This window comes from Malus domestica, chromosome 17, assembly GCF_042453785.1.
Source record: "Malus domestica chromosome 17, GDT2T_hap1".
NCBI classification, from domain to species: Eukaryota; Viridiplantae; Streptophyta; class Magnoliopsida; order Rosales; family Rosaceae; genus Malus; species Malus domestica.
Window position 1 is genome coordinate 7,408,213 of NC_091677.1, and position 23,890 is coordinate 7,432,102.

The 23,890-nt window shown below is 35.5% G+C and overlaps 2 protein-coding genes, 1 long non-coding RNA gene and 1 other non-coding gene across 4 annotated transcripts; 1 reads left to right on the forward strand and 3 right to left on the reverse strand.

The window, feature by feature from the left end:
- Positions 1-6,208: 6,208 nt before the first annotated feature.
- Positions 6,209-9,538, reverse strand: LOC103404782 (BTB/POZ domain-containing protein At3g22104). Its single transcript, XM_008343743.4, has 3 exons — positions 8,895-9,538; positions 6,922-8,034; positions 6,209-6,778 (listed from the first exon to the last, which is right to left on the reverse strand). Exons 1-3 carry the CDS (start codon positions 8,955-8,957, stop codon positions 6,317-6,319), a joined length of 1,638 nt encoding a protein of 545 aa, XP_008341965.1. The 5' UTR covers positions 8,958-9,538; the 3' UTR covers positions 6,209-6,316.
- Positions 9,539-10,557: 1,019 nt separating this feature from the next.
- On the forward strand, positions 10,558-10,651 carry TRNAY-GUA (transfer RNA tyrosine (anticodon GUA)). The gene is made up of 2 exons: positions 10,558-10,594; positions 10,616-10,651. It is a non-coding gene; the product is annotated as a tRNA-Tyr (tRNA).
- Positions 10,652-13,780: 3,129 nt separating this feature from the next.
- Positions 13,781-16,014, reverse strand: LOC103404783 (scarecrow-like protein 32). The gene has a single exon (XM_008343744.4). It carries the CDS (start codon positions 15,686-15,688, stop codon positions 14,360-14,362), a length of 1,329 nt encoding a protein of 442 aa, XP_008341966.3. The 5' UTR covers positions 15,689-16,014; the 3' UTR covers positions 13,781-14,359.
- Positions 16,015-21,268: 5,254 nt separating this feature from the next.
- On the reverse strand, positions 21,269-22,894 carry LOC103404784 (uncharacterized). Its single transcript, XR_011577734.1, has 2 exons — positions 22,652-22,894; positions 21,269-21,669 (listed from the first exon to the last, which is right to left on the reverse strand). It is a non-coding gene; the product is annotated as an uncharacterized lncRNA (long non-coding RNA).
- Positions 22,895-23,890: the final 996 nt, after the last annotated feature.

Below are 23,890 nucleotides of genomic sequence, written 5' to 3' on the forward strand. Positions count from 1 at the left end.
TTTGGTTCCTTCGTTCTTACTTTTGCCAATCTGCCCATTCTTTAAATTTCTTTTTATATGTTCGTTCTCAATTTTCTTAACACGCCCGTTCTTGATGGTGTCTTGATTATACTCGTACATTAATCTAATAAACAGAGAACATTAATTAGATGCAATTAATCCAATGTCCTCAAAAGTTTTCATGGATGGTAATGGGATGAGGCCTTGCGTTCTTAAGCATAACCATTAAAAATTATTCCATGATTAATGGATCAGATATTTGCACTACCAAAGGATTATTAGCACAAGTGAGCCATGCAAACTGGGGGTGGAGCTAACACTACTATTCACGAAGGAATAACTGGTATGGGCAAGGAGGCCCGGATCTAAGGCCATCTCCAACCGAAGGGTCCAGAGGGCCAGAGGGCCGAAAATAGCCCTAAAACCGTCTCCAACCGAGGGCTAGGCCAGAGGGCTCTGGAATCTGGGAGGGTCCCACGGGATCGGAGAGGGCTGGAGGGCTGGCTACTTTTTTTTTTAATATTTCCTATTGCTGTCGGTTAAAACCGACAACATTAAAGAGCTTTTTTTTTTAATAGTTCTGCTATTAGTGTCGGTTATAACCGACACTAATAGTTTGAAATGTTTTTGAATCTAACGGCTAGCTGAGTCAGCTAGCCGTTGCAACTAGCCGTTGGTTTTTTTTTTTTTTTTTTTTTTTTTTTTAAATTTATTTTAAACATTTTTTTCTTCTATAAATATGGTGAAGTTCTTTCAATTCTTCACTTCATTTGCAATATTTCCTTCTTCAATATTTTTCAATATTTCCTTCAATATTTCCTTCAATATATTTTCTAATATTTCCTTCATCTATAATATTTGTTTTAATTTTTCAATATTTCCTTCAATATATTTTCCAATATTTCCTTCATCTATAATATTTGTTTCAATTTTTCAATATTTCCTTCATCTATAATATTTCTTCACTTCATTTGCAATATTTCCTTCAATATTTCCTTCATTTTTTTTCAAAAAAAAATGGCCTCATCTGCAATGAAGGGTAGGGCTTGGACCCAAAAAGAAGATGAAGCTCTTTGCAAGGCTTATAGATGGATCTCAGAAGATAGTGTGAGGGGGATTTCTCAAACAAGTGAAGGTGTTTGGACTCGTGTGTCCAAAAAATACTTAGAGTTCTACGAAGGCACCACTCCACCGAATACCCGAAACCACGAAAGTTGTTCTTCAAGATGGAAGAAACATCTTCATCCAAGTTTGAATAAATGGCATCAAGCACTATTAGCAGCAACACGTAGACATGAAAGCGGCGCCAATTACTATGACGAAGTTAGTGTTTTTACAGTTTATTTTAAATGTTTAATTATATTACATTTAATTTTGTGAATTAATTTCCTAAAATTTTTTTAATTATATTTTCTAGGTACGCCAAGCTGAGGAATTGTATATGGAAGGCAGCTCAAAACCCTTTCAGTTTCACGGTTGTTGGGAAATTTGTAAAGGGTGGGTGTTATTTGAAGATCCATCTCAACATAGAGTGAATCCTTTGGAAGCTGCATCCCCATCTGTAGATATGAATGAAGATGGATCTCCTACCATTCAACAAACAAGGGTAGAAAATCCGACTCCGTCCGAAATTTCTTTACCTAGGGCTATGGGACGAAACAAGGCCCGAAGGTTGAGGGAAAAGGGCAAGGCAAATGCTGATTACGCCGCTCAACATGAAGTGGCGGCCTCATTTCGATTACTGGCGGAGCAAAATGCCCGTGAGGCAGAAGAAAGGAAGTGTAGACATGAAGAGCGAGCCAAACAAATACAAGAAGAGATGGATGATAAGAATATGGAAAGGAACACTTCGGATTACACTCCAATGAGTAAGGCCTATTTTGATAGGAAAAAAAAAGAAATTATGGCTCGGCGGCAATTGTTTACCTCTGACTATACTCCTACAATGGCGGATGATGAAGATGATATTGATTATGAATATTAAATTTAAGTCGTTGTAATTTTTAAATTTAAGTTAATGTTGTTTTTAAATTTAATTTGTAGTGTTTAAATATAAGTTGTTGTTTTTAAATTTAAGTTGTTGTAGTTTTTAAATTTAAATAATAAATTATGTTTGGTCCTATGGCCCTTTGGCCCTCGGTTGGAGACGGTTTTTTGTGACAGGGCTAAAACGAGCCCTTTGGCCCTCTGGCCCTCGGTTGGAGACGGAGGCAAATATGGCCCTGTACTGTTCATTAAAATATTAATATCTTGGGGAATCTTGGAGGGCTAGAGGGCTCAAACGAGCCCTCTGGCCAGCCCTCGGTTGGAGATGGCCTAAGAGTGAATAATCGAACCTCAGCTTCTTTCACAGATTCATAAATATTTTGTGCATTGTATTTAATTATCATGTATCAGCTTTTTGTGTTTGATTATTTTCTCTCCATTATCGCTTGTTTCAAATAATCTTACGAGAAATTTGTTGTCAAAGTTGTCAAAACAATCTTACAATTTTATTAAAGGGGTTTTTAAATTTTAGAGCCTTAATAAAGATTCTTCTTAGATTTTAACCTCAATGATTTTATAAATATAATTTAAGTTTCTATTTCAAAAGCTTACCATATTTAAGTAACACATATATTATTTACAAACTTATCATAAATTCTCCACCCATCCGTAATTAAGGTATTTTTATTTTTTTGGGTCCAATCATATTAATAAATAAAATTGTCTTCAAAATTCAAATTCTTATAATTAAAAAAAACAAATTCAATACTTATGAGCGCCAACAAACTTACATGAGCAAAATCAACATCAATACAAAAAACAATAAAAAATAAAAAATAAAAAAATAGGTACAGAAATATTCGTACGTAAGCATAAGTACCATAGTATTGCAACGTATCGATACAAATTTGTACATAAGTTTCAGTATGAATGTTCGATATGTAAATGGACATATCCATATGTTGGGTGAAATTTAAGCACAAGAAAGAATAGATGAAAACATATGACTTTCTTATTATGCTAACTTAATAATAAGTATCAGTAATATATTACATTTTAATTGTTTATAGGAATCAATAAATAACCTACATACAAAAAAAAAAACTCAATAATAAGTACAACCTAATTGATATTTGAAAATTCAATTGAATGTCAAAGACTAGAGTTAAATTTCTTTTACTTGACAAGGTTTTAATCTGAAAGTGACCTTTGTTCAAGGATTATAATGATTTTTATTTTTTTATTAAATAGACTGCTTGAAGAAAGTTGAGGTGTTACTATAAAACCAATTGACAATAAAGAGAATAATCCAACCTCTTATAAGCTTATAAAAGTCTCTCTTTTTATTAATGCGGACTTCATTCTCAACATTGTTTCACGAAATCTAGTCAAGATGTGTTGCTTCCATGGAAAGGTATCCATGTACGTGCAATGAAATAACAACACTGAAAAAGTCAGTTTTCTTCATTGAAACTCCCATGTCCGTGTATTATAATTCTGGTTGATTTATAATTAAACCCAAGAAAAGTTGAAAGGCTTGGGAAGTAGCAGTAGAGGAAAAGTGGCGTTTAAGTAAAAGGCTTTTGTGGGATTTTGTCTTTTCATTCACATGATATGTCATCTTGGTTTCATCAAGATTTGAGAGGTTGACCAGGACAACCTACCCATAACACCATTGACCACACAATTCATGTCCAACGTGAATAGTAATCCTGCATATTACGTTATGTAAATCTGATCAACTATTAATCTTTAGTGTAGTAGTATTTTTTTGCTCGTATTCAAAAGAATGTTACATATTATGAAAGAAGTTAGAGTTCCATCTATATCAATTTCATTATATGTTTATGCGCAAAATTGCTTAATTTTTTTATACATATTCCACGTGCGGCCACGTTCAAGTTAAACAAGAGGACAATTTTACTTGGCGTACGTGCAACCATCGAGTTTTATAGATGAACTAATTTGCTCTACTACCACAAAGGAAAAATTGAGGTTCCACTCGACAATCAAATGACAATGGGTGAAGTAGTCTAACTCCTTATAAGTCCATACAAATGTTACTTAAACTTTCCGATGAGGGACAACTTTCCGCATCCTCATAACTTCGAATCTCCTCTCTCTCGTTAAACAATAAACCACAAGATATGACTAAGTTAAGTAGCTTTTATTAAATCTTAAATTGTAACAATATTATAATTCAAGAGATTATAACTCGTTAAGAATTTACTCATCCACTTTAAGTCTCAAATTGAATCCCTTTTTCTCCTGATACAATTGTATAGAAAAAAAATGTCCGATATCAAAACTTCATAAAATATGATGTACCAAAATTTTATCCTTCATCAAATTTGATGTGCATTCTATCCTTCATCAAATATGATGTGCCCCTTTATTAGTTCATATAAAGCACAAAAATGCACGGTTTTGAACCATACTTCTGACTGCTGGGGATCATCAACCCAAAAGAATTATAGAAGTGAGCAGCTGATCAAGTTGTTACCAAGGCATCATTTTCCTCACAGATCACGTCAATAAATATATATTGTATTTTGTAAAATATTGACCTACATTGTAGTTACAATTTCTTAATCAAAATCTCATGGAATTGAGGGTTTGGCAATTGGTTAATTAGGTGAAGACTGTTGAGGAATCTAAGGAGAAAATAATTGTTAAGATTTGCAGTATATAAGTGGACCACGTGGTAAAATTTGTATACTTAATACTTCCATTGTTTTTAGGGCAAGTCAATAGCAACTACACTCAACTTTTGATATATCATACTCTTGAGTAATGGTGGTGACAACGATACGTTGATTAGGCAAAGAGGGGCTATTTCACTAACAGAAACTTTCAGATATCGTCATCTCTCTGAGTCCATGGCCCTAAGGGAACTCATCGCTCACGTGATGATATAATATATTTTTGGTGAAAAAAATTGAAGTCAAGCTGTCTGATCACGTGGCATGTCCGACCACTCAATATCGACACGTTATCGACTATTGAGATGTTTATATTGTCGACATCTCGATTGCATATATAGTATATATTGTGTCTATATACTTTTTTGTAAAAAAGTATTGGAAAGTAACTGATAATGTGTCATTATCTCTCCTCTCCCAGGTGGTATGAACAAACTGCTCTAGTTCATGTGCAAAATCTGGTAGCTCAATACAGAATAGTATTTCATGAAATATGTTCAGCTTTCATTCACCTCACCCTCATATGTTCATGCAGAATATATGGTTGCCAGCTTGCATTCCAGAAGCGTGAGAGTGACTGGAAGAAAATGACTTAACCTTGCATTTAGTCCCATCTACCCAGAGCACTATAGGAAAGTAGCAGAGGGACCATCAATAAAAAAGAAATGAATCAACAGAAGTTCTCTTTCTGTAACTGTACAACCAAAGATTTTACAATCTCTCTCTCTAACTGAAACAACTTTAGTTATGAAGCAAAGAAAGAAAAATCTGCTAAAAGCACATAAAAAATAAGAAGAAAAAACTGTTGGAAATTTTGAGTAGAAATTTCATTGTTCCACATTGGTCATTCCCAAAAAGTTTCCTCACTTTATAAGGTTTTGTCCCTTATAGAAAATGATTTGAGTGATAGGCCTTGGAGACTAAAATTGGGCTCACCCTTAGGGCTGGGTTTTAAGGTGTATTAATTAATTGATAATTAATATATAATTAATTATCAAAAGATGGGCCTTGGGCTCTAAAAATTAAATTCTTTAATTAATTTCAAATTTAATTAAATTATTATTTATTTGAACAGACTCATCTTTTCAGATGAAGTCTGAAATAAAAAAAACGCAGAGAGCACAGCACCCCTCTAAAGAGATGTCTTCCAACAGTCACATCTCATTCTCATACCTGTTGTTAACATGCATAATCCCACTATATATACATCTATCTGCATGGCATTTAGAACACAGAAAATGTCAAATTCTTCTTCTACATTCCTAAACCTTCTTACTGAGAGAACCACACAAAAATTTGCCAGAAGTTAAGTTTTTCGGTGCTGGAATTCTAACTTGATCGTTGAATCCTAGTGAAGCAGACATTCGTAGAACTATAAGCACTGAGTAGGGACATAATTTCTGTTTCAAGGGCATTGCAGTACGCAAGCCTCGATTTTCAAGTTGTCTGTTTTATATTTTTGTTTGGTTCATACTTTGTTAATTTTTCTATTCGCATTTATTATTTATTAGCATATATAATTATATCACAAATTGTTGACTTATATCCAATAAAAACAAACAATTTCCTTGAGCTGTACAAATATAAGATAATGCTTAAAACTAATGGAATGAAATGCAAAACTTGTATCATGAACAAAGTTTGGGCAAAGATCTTGTATGGCTGTGGCTTGATGCTTTCGATTTTGTAAACTTTGCCATTTGAGATTGCATTTTCTTGCAAACTTTCTCCAATTCCATGACCCTGCATTGCATGCCTTGCACATGTGCTCTGAGCTTCTCGTTGTCAGTTGAGAGACCGAGTTTTCCGGCATAAAGCACATGTTGTTCGTTGGCATCATCTTTCCTTAATCCCCAATTTTTTGCCTCAGTAGTGGCGCTATAAGGGGAGGTGGCATGGGAATTAAAGTTGTTGGGTGTTTGGAGTAACTTTTTGAGCTTGGATTGCTGAGAGACAAGAGCTTGGACTGCAGATTTTGATGGAAATTTTGTGTTCTTTGAAAGGTGTATGCAAGTCTCTGCCGAGAGCTTCTCATAGTTCAGTACACAACATATTTTCATCTTTTTGTCTTCGGACAATCCTGCGTGCACCTATGACAAAGCAGATAAAAAACAAGTTCAAAATATGCTCAATGATGTTAGTTTTCTCCAAATGGGCTATGTGAATTCTTGGATCATAAGTAATCGAAACAAAAGTTACAAGAACAAAGATTTCCTTGAGACGAATCCAATACCTGTAGATACATGTCTATGGCATGGTAGAGCTCATCATAGGAGTCTCTTGCCGAATCTGGCAGGGCTATAGCTAAAGCCAGAAACTTTGAAGGCTTCAAACAAGGATCTGGCGCTACTTCTGCTATATACAAATCAATCAAGCCAGAAACTTTCCTTAATCGGATTGGAGAGGCTTGACAGGTTCCTCCATCACGCAGAAATGATTTCAAAAACCTTAGAACAAGATTGACATCATACAAGTAATTGATTCCTTGTGGGGATGGAACAAGCAAATTGTCCAATGTTGCTTGATCTAGCTGTGAACCAATCATATTCTCCAACTTATTCCTGATACTTCTGTTTAAGTTAAAATTCAGCGAAACTCGAAGAATCCCGAATAAGCTCTTGCATGAAACACAGCTCTGATCAAGCATATACAGCATCTCAATGACCGTTTCAGCAATGGTGCGCTTGGTATCGGATTTGACCGTGTAAAACTTCGATTTCTGGTAATAAAAGAGGAACCTACTAATGATAACATGATCGAGTTTTCGCGAAACCATGGCCTTGACAAGCATTTCAACCAAATTTGGACCTAAAACTAGAAGATCCTCGAACCACCAGGGTGTGCGAGAGAAGCTAGTTTTCAAACTCTCAGTGCTTCTAGTATCACATGAAAACCGAATACCGGAGCTATCGGGGGATGAAGTCGAAGGACAAGGACTTGCTTCGCTTGTCAAATGCAATCTCGCAATGAGGGTATCCAAGCATTTCTCAACTAGACTCAAAGAATTCGCAACCGGAAGCAAATCCTGGCACTGCTTCAAAGCCGTCAAAAGCTCAGACCATGACCAATACCTGATATCTTGAAATGATTTCTCCGCTTTTTCTAACAAATTATGTTTTCTGGCGACAGAATTGTTCATTTCCATGAACTGCGCAGCGCAGTAAAGGAGGGAAATGTTGGAAGGAGTTATGTAAATGCTGCCATTGTTGTAACAAAACCTTGAAATCAGCTTGAAACTCTCCGCTCCTCCCGGAAAGTCATGGAATACCACTTTAAGATTTCTTGAGGAGGCTTTTGATTTTCCAAGTAATTTGCTCAATTTGCCAGAGTAGGAGGCAAGAATTCTCTGCAAAAATGGTCAGAAAAACCAGAATTAACACCATTTGCTGAAAGCCATTAAAAAGTAGGTAAAAACAAGAACAGTAAATTACAGAGAACAATGTTACCAAGATCTTCGGCTTCTTATCTAGCAAGTAAACAAGAAACTCAATAAACACAAAACCCCGGAACAAATTCCAGAATGCAGAAAACCCACCAAAAGAATGAAGACATTGAATTGGAAAAGAAACAATATACTGTACAATAAAATGTGGGAATCTACGTTCTGCACCAGAAGGTACCAAAGAAAGCAAAGAGGTCGTTATATGCAATAAATTGTGGTGACCGTTGAGGGCTATGTCTGCCAATCACCCCATGACAGTAACACCCTCTCACTTTCAGAGTCCATCTCAAAAGAAGTGCCCATAACAGCAGCAATAAATGAGAGAGAATGAAGAAAATGAAAAAGGCGTGCAACTTGTTTAATAAAAAGACAGAACCAGAAGAAGAAAAGGCTAAGGCAGCCATGAGTTCGTGACCCACATCAATGCAGTATAGGTGTTTGAATCAAATGGTGGGGGGAATGGGTGAATCTTTGCAATCCATCAGCCATGGTGGATAAACTGGAAAGTAACCCAGATCAAATGTACCAGAGAACGTACGAAATTTACAAAGTTCATCAGTAAAACTTCACAATTCAAGCACAAAATGATATCACAAAACTACATTTGGACAAAAGAAAAAATGGGATTTTTCCATTAAAAAAGGGAAAATCTTTGCAATCCATCAGGCATGATGGATAAAATGGAGAGTAACCCAGATAGAAAAATATGGAACTTTTCTGTAAAAAATGGAGTTGAAACAATTTGCCAAGCACGGAATTATTACCTTGTCCACCATGAAAGACTCTTCCCCATTGACATCAACTTCAAGATCACAATGAACTTCCATAACAAACTGAATAAAAAGGTTAAAAACAAAAACCCACTTCAAATCAAGAGTTATTTTTTGGGACTTGCAATCAGAAGGGCAAAAGAAGTAATCTTTTTAATGGTGCAGCAGAGACAGAGACAGAGAGGTGAGGAGGCCAAATGGGGAGGAGGGAGGAGGGAGGAGGACGAGGACGAAGGGGACACAAATCCATATTCTCAATGGGGAAGAAGACAAAGGGAAAGAGTTAGGGACTTTAGTGACCAAAAAAATGTGGTGGTTCTCAACTGGGATTTTTAGAGAAGAGAGAGCAGTTGAAGTGTGTGTTACTATCAGTATACCACTAGCCTAATTATGACATTCCCAGAGAAAATGCATCTATAAGCTTAGGAAATTTATTTATTTATTTATTTATTAGGTGAAAGTATATGCTATTAATGGATAATTATTAAAGAAAACTAATGAAAATGGTTTGAAAACTTTAAGTTTTAACGATAAGGACAAAATATAAGGTAAAGTGAATAGTACCATTATTGATCTTTTAATGTAAAAATATGGTTTTTCGTTAAAATGAACAGTACTGTGAGTTTTTCGTTAAAGTTGTCTAATTATTAATGCTGAAATTGGGATTATTCCTTTTGGGGTTTGGGGGGAGGACCATTAGGTTTTGGAAGTGAAGCTTTGTGTTGCTGGCTGCTGCTTTCCCTCCCTCCCTTTGGTTTTTATTCCACGTTGATAGCTGCAAGTCTCTCTGTATATGTGTGGGGCAATGCACCCGTTACTTCTCTCCCGTATCCAGTACTTTTGTTAATTGCGTTAAACTTCCCTTTCTAGCAAGGATTTGTTATTTGTACATTGGGACCATGTCAGATTTCCTTTCTAATTATTTATTTTGTTTTGGTGGGATGCTATTTGGACATTTTATTAGGGGTGGGTTCGGAGGACCCCACTTATATGTAGTGGGTCCTATTGAATAAAATTCGTATATCTAAATGCTCAAACTCGACTCAAATGAATTTTTAGGCTCGGCCCGATTCGTTTGTGAACGAAGCTCGAGCTTATTGGGTGGTGTTGTTAAGTTCAATTGTGAAACAAATTCGAGTTTTAGTTTGAGTCGCCGCATATTTTTTGGATTTTAACTACACTAATATAAATTTTATGCCTATTTTATTTTAAATATAAGATCCAAATGTTTAATTTTTATAAACCAAACTTTAACGAACAAACTAAGCTTGAACCAAACTCGAGATAACTCATAAAATTATATGAGTTGCTCACAAGCTTTATGAGTCAAATGAGACAAACTACACAAACTCTTTGCCATACAACTTTTTAGTTTCCTACAATCTCATAAGGGAGATGCTAAATTGTGTAGCCAAAACGTCCACATCTCAAACTTTTTCCTCCAATATGTTCTCCCACTTTATTTGACACAAAGGAAAAAACACACCAATATGGAAACTTCAATTTCATCTCATTACATTCAAAATTACCAACTTTTTTTGCAATAATCTTTCACCAACATACAATTTAATAGGGCCCACTATTGTAGGATTCGTAAGGGCCCAAAAACTTATTGTATATATCGATATAAATATCTGGTACTACTTTTACCGGTAATCCGACCTTAGCTCAGTTGGTAGAGCGGAGGACTGTAGTGGGTGAATATGCTCTCAGCCATCCTTAGGTCGCTGGTTCGAATCCGGCAGGTCGGATTTCTTTTTCTTTAATTATTATTTATATTCTTATATTCTTAACTATTATTCATTTTCCTTAAATTATAGTTTTTTTTTTCTATTAAACTAAAGAGTAGAAATAAATGCAGCAAATATTATACAAGAGAGGACCCAGAGAATCAAATTCTTTTTCGGTCAATGACAATGAGAGAATCAAATTCCAACTCCTGACCATGTAACCAATTTATTTTTAGTAATTCAAACCCCATATTTTAGTTTGAACGGTATTTCAGTGTTGTAAATGTGTGATAGGCAAATTGATAGACGTTTGATGGCAAAGTGTGGGGAGATTTGTCTTGGGCTTTCTTGGCAAGATTTTATTGGATGGGTTTTCTTTTTAGTAGCGTGGAAAGTATCTCTCTACCTTGACAAAGGAGACTTGTTTGGTTGTTGCTGTTTACCATATGTGAAGGGAGAAGAATAATAGAATTTTCACAAATGAGTCCAAACTCCCCATGATGATCGTCAAATCTATCATAGATATTATTAGAAGTAAATTGATTTGCATGGACCAAAAGCCTTGATAACTTGCATATTTTTATGGTGTGGAGACCTCCTGGAGTGAATGTCTCTCCTTGAAGCCTGCGTGCTGTTCTTCTGAGGGATTTTACTCGGCTCGTGTTGTAGCTGTTCGCAGTTCCTTTTGAACTGCTAGTGTTTTAGTTATTTTTCCTTTTCTTTCTTCTATTTTTGTTTTTTTCTCTCCTAATAAATTCTGATTTTACAAAAGAAAAAAAAAATTGATCGTGGCGTTTGATTTCAAATCTATACTTCCCTAGAATAGAATAGTCTTAGAAGATTTATTTAAAAAAAAGAAAAAGAATACTTAGATGCTGACACAAAAGTTTTGTAAACCCATTAATAAATATAGTTTGGTAAACTTTTACACATACTTGAAGCTCCATCAGAAATAAAAAGCAGACCGTCTACCCAGTTTGAACTAAAAGAAAATAGTTGCAAACACCACGCGAGAATGATAAGGGGCGCTGATGAGTAGATTTTATATTATATATTTTACCCTATTCTTAGTATATTTTGGTTAATATTTTGGAAGAATTTTGATGCTTTGAATTGTATTTTCAATATAGGATTTTCGACTTCATCTGGAGAAAAACAGGACCAAATGGATGAGTTTTGAAGTAATTCCAGTTGGAGGACATTCGTGAGTCACTTAGCTTGATCGTATCAAAATTTGGGATTTTTCCACCAAGCGGTTATTTTCTAGCGATAAATTAAATGAACAACGTGCGGTGCTGGAAAATGACGTTTCTGGGCTTAAATTGCGTTTTTGGAGCCTAAGATGACCTCGGATGGTTTCGTGGCCTTCTGGAGATGTGTTCAGAACGTCCTAATCTTTAAAACAAGCTATCTTGGGCCGGATTTGGAGGAGATCTGAGGTTAAAACCTGGCTGGACAAATACTTGGCAGATTCCCCTAGTTTAATTAGGGTTTTATTTTCTAAGATATTTTATTATTTTTCTTAGTTTCCTAATTAGAATAAGAGACCTATGTTTTAGGGTTTGTGGATGGCTAAGCAAATATATTGCTTGGCCGTTCTTTATTTTTTTTGGGGACTACGCTCTCTTTTATGCAACTTTGGAGACAGAGAGAATTGCTAGGGTTCTTAGAGATTTTCTACTTTAAGGTGTTTTCAATCATTTTCTTAATAATATTTTCTATGATTTCAATTATGAATATGCGTAACTAATTCTTTTTGCTAGGGCGAAGCCTTGAGCCTTAGCATGAGTATGTGATTTTTATTTAATTGCTTATGATTGATTGCATGCATACTTTGAACTATTAATCACCGGGATTAAAACTATTTAATTGTCTTAATGCCTAATCACCATTAGGATCTTTAAAAAAGTAATTTGATGCAATTTTGGTCGGAATGTTCCCTGAAATTGACGTTGGCTTCTTGTGTTAATAATTATAATTTCACTTAAGATGAACACCACATCTTAAGGGTTGCATGGTTTCTCAAAGTGTTTTCATAAAGCATAATGAGTCTTTCATGTTTAGATTTGATCTGAACGTCCGGACGGGTTGCATGTTAGATATACGTTCTATGTTGGAGGTTCCAAGTAGAATATGAATTAGGAAAATCTAACCTTCAAAGTGGCATGTGTAGATCATAAGTAATTGGTAAAAGTTCATAGGATTGCTAGGTGATGGTGGAACCCTAGTGTGCTTTCTTAATTTGATTTCTCCAAAACTAGTTCATTTTCTTTCAGCTTTAATATTGCAGATTAATTTACTTTTATTAATTAAATTCGTTTTTTAATTTAAGTAGGTTATAAAATCAATCATCTCAATTTCTACTTTACAATAATTAAATGAAATTTGATTTGTTTCCAATTCTTTAATAATCCCTATGGAGAACGACCTTGCGAGATCCGTTTATACTACAACAACCTTGTAATTCTTGCAAGTATTATAGGAGTTTTTAGTCCGCTCACGTGTGTAGTAAAATCCCTATCAGGCGCACAATGTCGTTGTGCGGGGATGCAATTCGCAACATCATGTTTCCATTGTCACTAACTCATACATTCTAGATTTTTAGTTGCAAGACCCTTTTAGTGAATATAGTGTCTTTGAAACTCAACAAGTTACTAAAACTCCTCTTTTCGGATGGTAAATATTTCTCAGAACATGGAGTGTGAATCAAACCCATGTTTGAATTGAAATTGTTCATGTAATCAGGATTCAAGGAGCGTGAGTCTAACTAGTTGAGACACGAAATAGGTACTAACGATAACAAATTAATACGAGGCATTTGGATTGCGGTCATTTTGATTCGAGGATCAAGAACAATGATGTTTACCCATGAAATAAAAAGGCGTGGTGGTCCTTGTTTGATTTCTTTTTTTACACTTGCACACTTTCGTTCATATATATGCGCTAGCCTATATTCTTATATTACTCATTAAGTTCAAACTATAAGAGCTTACAGGTGTTTGTCCACACTTATCGACTACTGATAGTTACCCGCACATGCGTGAACGATTATCTCACTTGAGCCGCAAATAGTAACTGGATGTACTACCAATACTTCTAGGGTTACATGATGTTTTCATTTAACACAAGTTGATCTTATTGAAACTTGAGTAAGAAAAGAACTAGCCACCAAGCCATTCCTTTCACTTTTCCACTTCTAGTGTGAAATAGTACCAGAAATAGCAATTCTTGTGGGAAATTACATTATTAATGATCAAATAAAACGCTATAAAAGTTAATTTCACAGCACGTAGCCATATGGAACAAAAGCCTGCATAAAGTGCTAGATTTTGTCTAATGCAATACAACAGACAAGAACATGTCTCTCTTTTGCCTTTCATGTGATAGATCATAGCTAGCTAAAGCTTCAATACAAAGTGCTCGTGAAATTTATTTTTCCACAAAATGCCTGCCGTTTTCCTTTTTGTCTTGTGCTCATTTGCAGCTTTTTGACGAAGAGGAAAAAGCAACCACGAAGAGCTTTGTCATTTCATTGCCTCTCCTTTAATCTCCTGGACCACTGCAGTAACTTCACTGGCATGGTAACATGTTTAATAGAGGAAATGGTTTTCACACTCCTCGTTTCTTTTTCTGCACTCATAAGAGAATCAAGGGACAAAACCAAGGAGAATGTAGAATGAGTAAACGAGAGTACGGAAATCACTTCAGGCCACACAAATTAACACTGAGTTAATCCTCAATTAGCAACCCATTTGGATTTGGGACCCAAGCTGTGGCAAAAACTGAGTTGTGTCCCTTCCATGTGAGCACCAACATATCTTCTTCACGTTTCATGCCCCAACCACTTGCATGTTCATCTAGCAAGGCCTTCACTTCCCTAGCAGTCTCTTCACAAAATATAGTACTTGAAAAACCAATGTTTCTCAATCTTTGTGACATTGTGACACCTGACTCCAACCTCTCTATTCTTTTGTGCCCTTCAAAACCAATAATGTTTTCAATTTTGTGACCAACATCAGATTCATAATCCATCCTTTGGGTACTATCTTTGGGCAAGAATGTATCCAAGGAATCAAAGGGTATCCAAAGATAATTAAAACAAGTTGTTATTCTTGAGGTAAGACTTGGTGCACTAAGATCAGAATCTTCATCTACCACAACTATGATTCTAGGGTTAAGGGATCTAATCGTGTTAAGGAAAGTGTTGCGCATCGAACCATCTTGATGGCCAGGGGTACCACGTGGCTCATCGGAAAGATAGCGTAACCAATTTTGACAATTCACAACCAAAACCTCATCTTCCCGGAGGTCTAGTGAGGAAGGGTTTAATTCAGAGGTAACTAGCAATTCCAAAGAGGATGAGTTTTCAATCACATTGAACTCAAAAGGGACATCTCTAAACCTAGAGAAATTCCCCAAACGAAGACCAACTTCTTCGCTTGAAACATTGAGCAAAGGAGGGACTTGTGGCCTCCAATTAGGCACAGAGACTCTAAGCAAAGGAGGACCCTCAGGCCTTTTGGCCAATGCATCTATTAAAGTAGGCCATTGCATACAATGAGTGATGCTAAAATCTAAGATATGAACTTTTGGGCACCCTTGAATTGCCTTAAAAATTGCACTATTTGATGCACAGTATCCGAATCGGTGCCATGGGATTAGATCAACATACCCGGCTAGCTCGGTCACCGACATCAACCTACTCGGAATGGTACTAGTGCTACTGCTTCCATTAAAATTCATAGGTGTAGGGCAAACCTTTGAGGCTCTTGAAATTAGTGCCCTCAAGATCCATGAGGTGAGCCTTTGGTTAGGGTCACCAACAGAAGAGGCAACATTGTTGAGCACCCACATCACTTGTTGAGCCAAGGTCACATCATTGCTCTCTAGGGCACTTGCACAGTGAAGTAGTAGCTTCTCAATACATGCCCCGTCGAGGCTTCCGAGACACCCGGTAAGCGCACCGGTGAGGGACGTGCCCTGAGAGGTGTTGAAGAGAGCAGTACTTGGATTTTGGAGAGAAATGGAGGTAATGCTTCCTCGAACTTCAGTTTTCATGGCTGCTGATTATTGGAGGTATGTGACAAATTAGGAGTTTCAGGGGGGAGGAAGAGGGGAAAGAGATACTTGGGGTGTCAGACAAGCGTCCGGCGAAGATCGGTGGATGGGATTGATGAAGAGCTAGGGTTTTATCTTGTTGGTATATGCGAGTTTCTAGGTTCAAGAGAAATATGGGAGGTATTTGGCTAATGGAAAGCTGTCCATGGCTTTTGTGTATTAGGTGTGTTTCTGTCTCTGAGACATGCACAGAAGCAAAGAGTTGAGAGCTATAGCTCATCTGCTACTGGAAACCATATATATACTAAGAGACTAGAGAGAGAAGATATATCCCTAATTATCCATACATAAATATAGTGTATATGCAAAAGGACTTTCAGATTCATAATAACATGACAAGAGTACATTGATAATTAGCTGCACGTATGATTGTAGATTGACATTTCTCTTGAATTCTCCGTACAAATTAAATAAGTTGCATACATGTGAAATTTAGTGGTATGTTAAATGATATAGAGTGAGCTAGCTAAAGGATCCGGAAAAGTCTATAAGAACAAGAATAATTATGTGAGAGATGAATTACATGAGTTTGTAACGATCTCTGATCTACTGGCTACAAGTTTTCTCTCCCTTTTAATGAATGAGATCTCAATTTCGAGGCATACTCAGATTAAAAAAAATGAATTACATGGTAGTGTCAGATGAATTAGTGAAATTTATCAAGATAGAGCATACAAGAGTAGTGTGATACTCACACATTGCAAATTATTGATATCGTCAAGCACGTAGTATTAGGAACTGAGTCAATTCATATAATCCAAATTATATCTTATGTTGGTATTGCTAATTTACGACTACTCACACTATAATCAAAACAATCTAATGAATTTGCATAGATGGAGCTCTGCTAGGGCTAACTTTCCAACCAAATTTGGCATATTGCTAATTATTACTTCGCACCCTTTCATTTTCTTAAGAGACTAGTTATTGTGGCCACTTCTGTTGAAGAGAGTAGAGAGTAGGTTAAAGAAGCTGTCTTCGCCGGCCAGTCTTTTGTCGAATTAGTGTTCATGCAGTATGATTTATGACAAACCACAACATTAATTTAACATTAAAATTGAATTAGTATGGATTTGCCTTTGAGTTTTGTGATGGTTACCCATTCCTTCCACTTGTATACACGATGCATATGAGAGTTCAACTTGGTTTCTTGCGCCAAGTGAAGCCAGGGGAAAAAACAAATTAGACCTCTTCCCACAAGGACAAAATTTGATTATCTCACATAGATGTCACTCCCATAAGGGTTAAAGACAATGGAATATTTGCATAAACCCTTGAAAAATGCTAGTCTTTATTTAAAAACGGCAATGAATAAAAAAAAAGGAATTGTTGCTCAATGATTGATTGAGAGTAAAGGGATGGAATTCCACGAGGGGGAAGGTGCAAAAAACAAAACAAGCTTATTTAGGCTGAAAAGGGTTTGTCCTTTGCAGTGTTTGAACAGAGGGAAACCCTAGAAAATACTAAAATGCATGGATTGTATATATATAATGACTCGCTAGGGTTGACAGTAACCAAGAAGAATAACTATGTACTTACCCTACTCGGGTCGTTCTTCATCTTTAATTACGTGTAGTATAATACTTAACTATAAATTAAATTTTCAAACAGAGAATAATTTATTTTATTATGTTATCAAACTATGAATTATAAAAGATCATTTAGGTTTTATATATATACATACACAAACATACGTATACAAGTATATGTGTGTCAAACTAATTGTCTCGTTCTATTTGTTTTTTGGTGACCGGAAAATACATTGTCACTCGCCATTAAATTTGATATCAAATGTTGAATTCGGTAGTAGTGTACAAGTCTCTCTACATATAGTTGTTTAATTTTATGTTTTTGGTAGATCTTAATTTGTTGTAGTATGGATCATAGCACATGTGTGATTGTGTAATAATTCCTAGTAGATTGTATTTAGGATTACTATATGTATTCTAGAAAATCTTAGGTTTTCTTACGTGTAAGTAAACCCATTATGTTTAATTACTAAAAATAAATGCAAGTTAAGAGGAAAAGACACATACAAAATTTCCCCTACACCTCTCTTTTTCCTCTCTATGTTGCCGCACTCACTTTCTTCTTCAATTAAATTTAGGCCACAACATAGTTGACTTATTTGCACATTTATTTGATGGTAGTACTATCCACACATCCATTTTTACTTCTCACACATCCCTCTCAATTTTTAGTCATTGGATCAAATGAATTGGACAAAATCCATGGCAAAAAATTAACAAAGATGAGGGAGAAATAAAAATAAGTGTGTGAACAACACTATCCTAATTGACATCCACAACTCAGTTGCCTGCTTCTGATCGTGCATGCTATAAGGACAACCAAAGAAATTCAGTCATTATAAATAGATACCAATAATTATGATAGAGGACGTACGTATTAGTGCTGAGACCATTATATGTATTCTTCATGCATTTAGACGGTAAGAAAACTACAAAAAGAAAACAATGGAGTTATTTCGATTCTGGTTTGAACCATCGATGATGATTCATGAAATTCAGTTACATATTTTTCTCCGGAATAATTTGTTGCTGGAAAAGCTGTACTGGGGCTGTGGCTAGACTGCCGGCTGCTGTACATGTATAAGAGACATGTCACTCTCACTTTACTTTGACAATCCGACGAAAATCTTGTGATTTAGATTTCACATGGTTCCTTTACAGGCTAGGGTAAAGGGAATTGTATTATGTGAAAGTGTAACGTACGTCTCGTCTCCATCGACTCTAAACTTTTTTTACTTTGTTTGGTCTATAGTCGATATTATGTAGAAACTAATTAAAATTTTAAACTAATTAAAGGATTAAAAACAGTTATATTGTCATGTGGTACGTTATCGATTCATTTATGTTATAACATGTGTTTTTTATTAGTACGTTATAGATTACCTGTGGAGAACATGTGCTTAATGATCACAATATGCGATGTGCAGGTTATTCCAACCCCAACCAGCCATATGATGAGAACCATGAAGAGAAAGAATACCCAGAACTCTCGAACTCTATTCTGTTTGTAGTGAAACGATTGAAGAAGATGGTAATGTATGTGCCTTGAAAAGATAATTCAGTAGGGTAAGACGACATTTATGCCACGTCAAAACAATTAGGCTATTCTGCTTGCTTAATTTATGTGAAATATAACTCATCTACGCATAGTGATTTTCACCCTACCCATCAATCTAATATGTAGTCTCTCAATTATTAGGTTTTCTTGTTGAGGATGTGAATCTCACATAAAATAATTAAGGTAATTATATATATATATATATATGTGTGTGTGTGTGTGTGTGTGTGTGTTATAAGGGAGAAGGAGTTGGACTATCATATATTGCCAATTTATGAAAAAAAATATTACCAATTAATTTTATGACGGCGCCTCAACTTTCTTCATGATATTAGAGTAAAATCCGACCTAACCTGACTCTAACTGTTCCAATTGTAAACAATGACCCCGCCACCCAAACCAATGACTTACGTGATAGATCTTTGCATCGATTGATGTAGCATGTAGTTAAGTTGAGGAAAATATTAGTACTTGACTCATTTTGATAGTAAAACGCTAAACCCAATCATTTTGAATCTTGATTGTGGGTTTAGCGTTTCACTATCAAAATGAGTCAAGTATTGATAAATTGGACATTCTAATATACAAATATGTGATTCAAATTTAAGAACAAGAGAGCATGCATACTACCTTTGTCAATTGATTAACTCACATTTGTTACGTTAATGAATGAAGCCCTTCGACAGACAGACGACACATTTAAACATGCATGCATTCGTCCTCATATTTAAGCTCGACCAATTAAGCCAACAAGACTTGGAGGTTGGGAGGGACAATCTTTCATATTCGTTTTTCCTTGAGGCTCTCGTTGTTAGGAATAAAATCTTTGATAAAAAAAAATGCATAAACTACCATTGTTGTTGTGTAGGATGCGATGATCAGTGCAATACGATAGACCATCACTCTATTCTTTTCCGATCAACATTTTGTGGTGGAGAAGTGTCGGTGGTTCCCTCCATAGAGTGGCATTTTATTCATTTACTTTTCATAGATATTAATTTTTATTTTTTTGTCGACATAGATAACTCTTTCTTCTTCAACCACTATGTTCGGCCTTAAATCTATAAGGCCCATGCCAACCATTGGTAGACCAACAAGATTTCAATGTGCAGATAGGGGCCCAACAACAATTTGGGTGGGTGGTCACCAAGTTTTGTTGCAATGTGCAAATTCTAGTAACTTTTGGTATAATTCCAAATTAGTTTCAACATTTTCAAACATTTCAAAAAAAAAAAAATCAACGTATAGGACATATCACTTTGATTTAGTCCCAAGTTAAGGGAACCGTTAAGTGCTTATGTGGCATTCTTGGTCATATTTTTTTATGGTCTGGACAAATCTCAAATTAAGGACGTGATATTCATGGTTAAATTAGTCTCAACACTCTAAAATTCCTCTCTCCTTCTCAAACTCCCTTATCATTCCCCTCTCCATCATTAGCACCAACAAACAGATTGAAACAAAACTCATTGACCGTCTTTTATTTATTAAAAATTGATAACCACTCTCTTGGGACTTAACAGAAGTGATATTTCCTATACTCTTTTGAGATGTTTGAAAAGGTTGGGACTAGTTTGAAATCACACCAAAATGTTAGGGAGTTTTAGGTACTTAAATCATAAAAATTAAATACTTTATATTCCAACAATACGGTATTTGTGCTGAAATTTCCTTTAAATGAGTAGGGTTGAAGCCCAAATAAATAGAGACTAACTGATCGCAAGACTAAAACAATTCAAAAAAGTTATTAAAAGTTGAAGGAATTTGGAGTTTCATTATAAAATTAAGGGAAAACTAATGAAAAATGTTAACTTTGAGTTTTAAGGATAAAGAAAAAATAAAGAGTAAACTGAATAGTACTAGGATTGACTTTTTAGTGTAAAAATATGATTTTGTTAAAATAAACAGTACCATGAATTTTTCGTTAAAATTCTCTAAAATTAATTGACAATAAAAAAAATGTAACGGTAGACGCCTCAAAGACATAAAAGATAATGTGATGAGCAATTATCAACTAGATGAGTGTTCTCTTTGTATACTTGATGGGGAAGAATCTAGAAAGGGACAATAATCCTTGTAATGGAGGAAATTTTTAATCATGAATTTTTCTGATAAAAACTCCTTAATTTTCTCTCGAATTAATTATTTTTCTTTACAACAATTTTAAAGATATTAAGAAGCAAAATAAAAATAATAATCAAGTTAATCTTTAACTTAATGTTGTGGAATCTTCTCGTTAATATAGTACGTAACGATAGTTAAGGAATAAGTATTACGTCAACGGATTTCCACATTAGCTTCATTGTTCATTGTAATTACTAATAAGTAGCAATTAAGAGGTACACAGTACCTGTGGAAGGTGTAATTAACAATTGGATTAGGCAAACCAAACGTATTATGACCCCTTGACCCTTTCAGATTACGCAGATAAGATGACAACTCAACACAATAACATAAAATCCATTAAGATTTCAGAAAATAGACACTGCACGTCAGCGTCACAAATCCTAACCTTTTCTCTCTCCCTATAAATACAAGCTAAAAAAACCGATTAAATGTCATACCTTGACAAAATCACAGGGCATATATACTTGAGTTTTCTCCCGAGCCAAACCTAACCAGAATAATGAAGTTCCTATTGGAGTTGGGATCGTGTTACCGCTCATCGTCGTCGCGAACCCGAGATCGGATGACGAGATCAACCCATGGGAGAAGTTCCAAATCTGGAAGTGGTCATCAATGGAAGCCAGCTCTTGTTACAATCTCAGAGGATGGGGTTGTTTCAGGCTATGAGGGTAACCTTCAGTCTGAGAAGATGGCATCAGCCAAAGGTCCTCGTCCAAAGACCATAGCTCCAAGTTTCAGTTATACTTCTAGTAATGATTTTCAGTACTGCTCCAGGTAAATATATTATTACAGTGTGTTTGATTTTTCTTCAGGTTATACACACACACACACACACATATATATATATATTTAACATATCGATATACACTAGCAAGTGTATCCGCGCGTTGCTGCGGTGTTTGAAAACATAATTGAATATGCAGAAGTCTCAAAAAATATATGTGCCAAAGAGTGGTGTTTATATACATATATTACATCCATGTCCATGTGTTAAGGAAGTGCTATTTACATTCATATATTACATGACAAAAAATTGGAAATATGGGTGTGCCATTCTTAAGGATTGTTTTTCAAAAGTTATGGCTCTACCCCCAGACATTGTTTTATGCGTACAATTTTACAAAGTTAAACAATCCAGTTTTGTTTCACTAAATACACCCAAATTTGTAACTTCGTTAATGATGTCTCCTTCGTTTTCTACGACAACGTAGAGGTAAAAATTAAGAGAAGGAAATTAAAAACAGAATTGGATCACTTATGAATTGAATCACACTAAGTTGCATATGAATGAAAATCTAAAGATTAATGAAAATTTGTCATAATCTAACTCTACAAAATTTCAATATGCCAGATTTCATTTGTAGGCACCAAATCAAATTCACAATTTTAAGTTGGTTTTTCATTTTCTCTATTGGTTTTCACTATGCCAGATTTCTAAATTTTACTTTAGACAGGATTAATATGCACGTCTTTACCGGTATATAGTTCCGCTAAATTGATTTTTACTCAATGTTTCACAGTATTAATGTAAATAGGGGAAAACATAACAAACATCCTTAATCGCAAACAGAGCATAACCGAATGTCATGTATGTCACAATGCAGAATTCGTCCAACTAAATTGTGTTTCTAGTTGATTATTTATCAAAACTAAATAAAAATGTCAAGCATATGAAGATAAAACACACACCTGGGATATCAGTCTCACAAAATCGCAGCATAAGGAAGCAGATGGAAGTACTCAATGACCGTTGTAACTGCCCAGCTGTTGAAACTCTTTTGTACCAAAGGACCCTGCAGCAAAGTCCAATTGTTACACAGGCAGGACAACTTCGAAAAAAGTATAGTAAAGATAGAAAACTAAGAAAAATTCCATGATATACCAGAGCATAAGGAAGATTCAACCACCAAGGATCAATATCATTCTTTGATCAATTGCCACTGACTTTGTTAGCCACTGACTTTGTTAGCCACTGATTCCTTTTCAGCTTCTTGGAATAATACTTACTTTCTGGTGCAAGGACAAATGCCGACTTATTTTAAACTCCAACACCAACCATTCTGCATCATTGTTGAAAGAAAATGTATTATATGTTGATCAAATACTACTATGTAGTAGTGTAATTTCATATTAAAAGCTTTTTGTCACCTATAATTTGTTAAGCTTTTGTTTAGATTCAGTTGGCAAAAGCTTTACTGTATCACACACAAAATTTTGAAGAAAGCATCAGAAAACAAACAGATTTTAAGCAGTTAAATGCACATCCAGCCAGGCAGCTACAAAGAAACCAATTCAAGGCTTAAACCTAGCATATGACTACATTGAAATGACAAAGAAAATCCATATTAACAAACTGGTAGAAGCTTGTTTCTCACTACTAATATAGAAAATCTTACTAATGGCCAGGCCGAAACGAATAATAACAACAACAACAACAACAAAGCATTTTCCCGCTAAGTGGGGTCGGCTATATGAATCCTAGAACGCCATTGCGCTCGGTTTTGTATCATGTCCTCCGTTAGATCCAAGTACTCTAAGTCTTTTCTTAGGGTCTCTTCCAAAGTTTTCCTACGTCTTCCTCTACCCCTTCGGCCCTGAACCTCTATCCCGTAGTCACATCTTCGAACCGGAGCATCAGTAGGCCTTCTTTGTACATGTCCAAACTCATTTTGTGTACGTGTTGATGCTTCACCGCCCAACATTTTGTGCCATACAGCATCGCCGGCCTTATTGCCGTCCTATAAAATTTTCCCTTGAGCTTTAGTGTCCTACGACAGTCACACAACACGCCGGATGCACTCTTCCACTTCATCCATCCAGCTTGTATTCTATGGTTGAGATCTCCATCTAATTCTCCGTTCTTTTGCAAGAAAGATCCTAGGTAGCAAAAACGGTCACTCTTTGGTATTTCCTGATCTCCGATCCTCA